The sequence below is a fragment of the Apis dorsata genome, unplaced genomic scaffold (genome assembly GCF_000469605.1).
Source record: "Apis dorsata unplaced genomic scaffold, Apis dorsata 1.3 scaffold_499, whole genome shotgun sequence".
NCBI lineage: Eukaryota > Metazoa > Arthropoda > Insecta > Hymenoptera > Apidae > Apis > Apis dorsata.
The window spans coordinates 91,341-96,572 of NW_006263730.1; the positions used below are offsets into that span (position 1 = coordinate 91,341).

The window sequence follows — 5,232 nt, forward strand, 5'->3', positions numbered from 1 at the left end:
TGATGACGTGCGCGTATCCAACTACGACGACGACGACGTCGACGAAGACTATCAGGACAACGTCACTGGTGAGTGTTGCGCGAGAGATCGCGCTGTGGACATGTCGCCAGCCAATGGATTATATCGGTCGCCGTCCCATTTCCCACACACGGATTTAATAACGGGATCGTATCGTGGGCGTGAGAGACTCGTAGTGACGAGACGAGTCGTTGTCGTAGTGGGAAAATCGCATCGATGGAATAGGCGTAGATTCTATTCTGGGTGAAAGCTCGGGGGATTTTCTAGTGATACGAGTAATCCTTGGATAATCGTTTCGATATCGATTCGAATATCGGGGTGAAGTGGTGAAAATAGCGAGGGAGGAGGGGAGGGAGGGGGAATAGAAGTGGAAAGAGAGAAAGAAGGAAAGAGGTGTATTTGAAATTTTTACAGGGACCGACTAGGTGTTCCATTCGTGTATATATTTGCAGCAGGTAAAAAAAATATTAGCCTTACGATTACGAGCCTCGTTGCATTTCTCTTTCGTTGCATCGAAAGCATCTAATTCGTATATGGATCGATACCGCTCCTACCGTTCAAGGATCGTTACGTTATTTTCTCGCGAAACAAGGACGATCGAAGAAACGCGTGTGCCTCGAGATTCTTGCTCGCCTCGCCTTCTTCGCGCCTGCTCGATACGGATGTGCAAACACTTCTTGCTCCAGAACCAGCGAGCAAACACTTGTTACTGTCATTGTTATCGTCATATAGACGTTCTCTCTTCGTCAGATGATAAGTAGCCCTCGTCAGGCCTCATTAAGTCCAACGAGGAGGCCGAGGTAAATGTTACGAAACGCTGCAAAGTTCACCACCACCACCACCACCACCACCACCACCACTACTACCGCTCTTCTCAAAACCTAGCTATCAAAGCGACGACAAACGAATCTTCTTACGTAACGAACAATTTTTTCTAAGATCGTTCTAAGAACGATTCAATCCATTTTCCTCGAGCCCCGAATCAATCTGAATCCTAGAATAATCGTTTAGAACGAGATCGAATTCGAAGAAGAGGCGAAGAGAGACGGCACATTCCAGATTCGCGAGTGCGCCTGCGTCTAGGTAAACAGGAGAGGAACTCCTTTCCTTCTTGATTTTCGCGCCAACCACGCTGCCGGTATTGATTTTAATGGATGCTGCAAGCTCTCGCCTCTGTGTCTGTGGGAGTTTGTACACCGCCTGCATCTGCGTGAGATTTCAAAGAGATCTCTATTTCTTCTCTCTTTCCACACCTCGCTCTACACCCCTTCCAACCCGCGATATAAGAGAGGAGGAGAGAGGAACGGGGGAAGAAAGTTAAAAAAGAAAATATCGTGCGTCATTCACTCCCGTTTCCTCGACCCATTCACCGAGAAACCTCCACTTAACGGGAACTCGGATTGAGAGGAACATTCGGCGAACAACCGCACCCTTATGATCACGTGCCGTGAACTTCTTGAACCAGGTCAAAAAGCATAATCCCAACTACTCTATTATTTACGTGACGCAGCAACTTCGGCCTCTCGATCGATTCTCCCCATTCATCCATAATTTCCAATGTTCGATTACAATAACGTGGATTCCAGAATTTAATTTCGTTCGATCTCGAACGAAATATAATGTCATCCGTCGAATTAAGATTAAGATAATCTCTTTTTAACGAATGAATCAAAGCGATAATAGATTTCGAGCGAACGAAATATCGCGTGTTGCGAAATCCATCGTGTGTCGCAATACCATACGTTTCCTTATTAATTCTTTTACTTTTCGATTCGACCGTTGCATACGTGATCAATCTGGATCTATTTCCAGAAAGCATAAATAGAAATTCCACGATCCTCGACGGAAGGAAGGTTAATTAGGATAAAGAGAACATGACACGAGTGTGTAATAGTATCTATACATCGTTTTCTGAACGTTTGCCAACGAAGCTGATCATTGCCGCGATATCAGCCTCCTTAAACACGGCCCAAAGTCACGAGACGTTTAATAACGATATAATGCGATAATTAAGGGAAAAATCGATAGGGTGTTTGGCGCGATGCCTGCGCCCGGTAACCCAATGAAAATGGCGCAATTATCCCGAAGGAGATTTGGCTCGTTAATTTCTCTAATCCAAACGCTTGATAAGAAGAAAAAAAAAAAGAAAGAAAGAAAAAAAATTTATCCAATTTATTCGTCTGGTGAAATGTTGGCTGGTCGAGGTTTCAATTCCGCGTGGAGAAAACGTCATTGGAAAAATCGACGACGCGAGAAGGACGCAGTCTCGACGTCGTCTACAAAGGCGCACCAGATATCAAACATCTTTTGATGCGAGAAAGTGGCCTGGATAGAGTGTGTAACAATGGCTTCTTTGCTTCATTAATCGTTCAGAATGTATGCTTATTCAGGGGCTCGGGAAACGAACGCCCGTGACAACGGGCCGTGGCTGCACGTCAAAGAGGAGGAGGACAAGAGGCGTGTATCGGATCCGGGAATAATAGTTGAAAGAGAATGATATCTTTATCGGAAAACTAAGTGACAATGGTGAAAATAATGGGGAGCGCCATTCGCGAGTGATTCTTTTGTAAGAATGTATTATCGCTCGATAAAATAACTTGCGCGTACCTCGAATATATACGTATACGTTTCTTTAATTAAAACGAACCAGTAAATAAAACGAAATAAATATTTAAAAAATTTTTTTTTTTAATTAGATTAAAAGGGTCAAACGAAATGGTCGTAAGTCGTTAGATTCGTTTTAAAAAATTGCTACTGCACGTTATTCGTTATAACGACTCGAAATTCGCAGTTTCTTTGAATCATTGACACGAAAAAGATATTATTGAGTATCAAATATTGCGCGTTTTCAATTTGACATTTCGACGTGAAAAGAAAAACGAATTATTATAATTGTTATAAATATATATTGCATGTTATATACGCATACGTGTGCGTTGCACAAGATTTAAACGAAGATCGTATCGCTCTCGAGGATTAAAATAAAACTACTCTATCTGCAGACTGAATTGATTAAATTTTTGAATAGAACGAGGGATCAAGTGCGACGCAACTAGTCGATGATTGGATGAGTAGCGTGAGCTATTTTAAGAAATCAACCTAGATATTTCATCTACTCATCGAGAAACGTCGTAGATAATCTAGCGTGCTTATCGATTTTGTCTGTTTTCAGCGAAGGGGCAGCAGCTGGGCTCGCCGTGCGATGTCTCGTGCAATCCGAAACTGCAGCACGTGTTCTGCGACACGGTCACTGGTTTCTGCGAGTGTGAAAAATTCTATCCAGTTCGTCTCGGCCCCTCGAAAGGATGTGCCAAACGTACGTACTCCGTACTCTTGCATCGGTGTATCGATATATTTTCCAATTTCAAGTAGGTCGTTCCGATAGTATCGAGAAGCACACAACTCGTGTAAACCGAAGCAAAGAAAATAAACGTCGATTGTTCTATTCAACCAAATGAAAGAAGAAAATATTTTACACGAAGAAACACAGAAACTGTTATAACAAAAACTTTGAACGAATCGTCTATTTTCTTCTCTTCCTTCCTATATCTTTCGTAATTTAATTTTGACCTTATCTATGAAAATAATCGGAAGAGGAGGAAGAAAGAAATCGAATCGAAATACATAAAACAGCGAGAAGTAGAGGAAATAATAAAACCCGTTTTTCCAGCTAAAAGACTCGGGGAGCAATGTTTCTATCGCGCGAGTTGCACTTTTGCGGATCAACACTCGACCTGCACCCAGGTGCAACACAATGCCGTATGCGACTGCGAAGAGGGTTACCATAGAGTTTCCTTGTCCAGGCCTAGCAAGAAGGTGTTCTGCGCCGAAGGTATATCGTGCCTAAGCTAATACGTCACACTGATTCGAACAGCACTCGAATACTCGTAGTATATATTCGTATTGCACGATTACAATTTAGAGAAATGTAGATCTTAACTCCTCTTCCTCGCGGAATCTACCGTGTTGAGAAATTGTTCCTGTAGAACACCTGTAGAAGACGTATTAAAGCGTTTCGTTTCCTTTAATTCGTTGGCAGATCTGGTGCTGATAACGACAGATATTCCGACCCTGCTCTGCATAGCATCGGGAATAGCGGTATTCACGGCGATGATATGCTTCGTGCTCAAGTTATTCAGCCGCGCGAGATACTCAAGACCGCGGCACTATGCCAACGCCAATCACGCGCCTCCTATGCTCTTCTCCAGCGACACGGGTGAGTATTCATGATAGACGCCCGAGCAAAACTTTTATTCCATTGTGTCGACTTTTTTTCCTTTTCTTTTTTTTTTTTCTTTTTTTTTATTTTCTTATTCAATCGCGATGAAACGATTTGCTCATGAACGTGTCAAGGATACTCCACACGCTATACTCCATTAAGAACTCACTCTCGTCGCCGTAAAATCGATAGAGGTTAAGTATCGATGAAGAACACCAGTCCGAAGACGCCTATTTTCGTTTCACCCTCGTTTCAGACCTTGAGAGTGAATCTTAGAAACCCTAACGATCGTAGACCAGTGCTGTCCACCGGTTGAAAGTTGCTTTTCCTATTCGTATCCGACGTTAATGTTGAAGTGAGGGAAATTTATCGGAAATTTGATCGTGCTTGAACGATCGTTAGTTATCCATTAGTATCGTATAAATTTTATAATTTTGATTGCTGATTAAAAACGATCCAACAGGTATTCCATTGACGCTTCACGGTGGCCGACCATCGTCGCGTTCCAGTCAGAGGAGCAGCACAGGAGGACCGTTGACCTATGCATTCTCCAGGAGGCCTAGCAGCGGTGGTAGCCGCGGTCCCCTGGTACCATCGTCGAGAGCAGGTGCGGCACGTGCCGCCGCCATCTTGCTTATATCGTGTCACCTGCAGGCGACCAAAGGCGGGAACAAGCATCGACGTACCCTTAGCGATGTTGCTGAGGGATCGTCCGACGGCCTCGGTAGACGATCAACGATCTTTCTAACTCTTTCGTTTTCTGTCTTCTATTCTCTTCTTTCTATCCGCATCTCTCACACTCTGTACACCACCTGTGCGTCCGTTGTTAATACTCCCTTTAATACTTCTTCTTCTATTTCTTTTTCTATTTCTTCTTCTTCTTCTTCTTCTTCTTGTTCTTCTTCTTCTTCTTCTTCTTCTTCTTCTTGTTCTTCTTCTTCTTCTTCTTCTTCTTCTCGTTCGAATTTTCCTGTCCTCTTTCATCCTTCTTTCAT

General features: G+C 43.2%; 1 protein-coding gene across 1 annotated transcript in view; it reads left to right on the top strand.

Annotated features, from left to right (window-relative positions):
- Nucleotide 1: 1 nt before the first annotated feature.
- Nucleotides 2-5,232, top strand: part of LOC102679753 — a gene marked incomplete at its 5' end in the record, with an annotated part of 9,564 nt that continues 4,333 nt past the window's right edge. Inside the window, 5 exons of the mRNA XM_006620302.2 lie at nucleotides 2-68; nucleotides 3,191-3,334; nucleotides 3,689-3,850; nucleotides 4,058-4,234; nucleotides 4,701-4,961. Of these exons, the coding sequence (XP_006620365.1) occupies nucleotides 2-68; nucleotides 3,191-3,334; nucleotides 3,689-3,850; nucleotides 4,058-4,234; nucleotides 4,701-4,961 (811 nt within the window). The remainder of the gene's footprint in view (nucleotides 69-3,190; nucleotides 3,335-3,688; nucleotides 3,851-4,057; nucleotides 4,235-4,700; nucleotides 4,962-5,232) is intronic.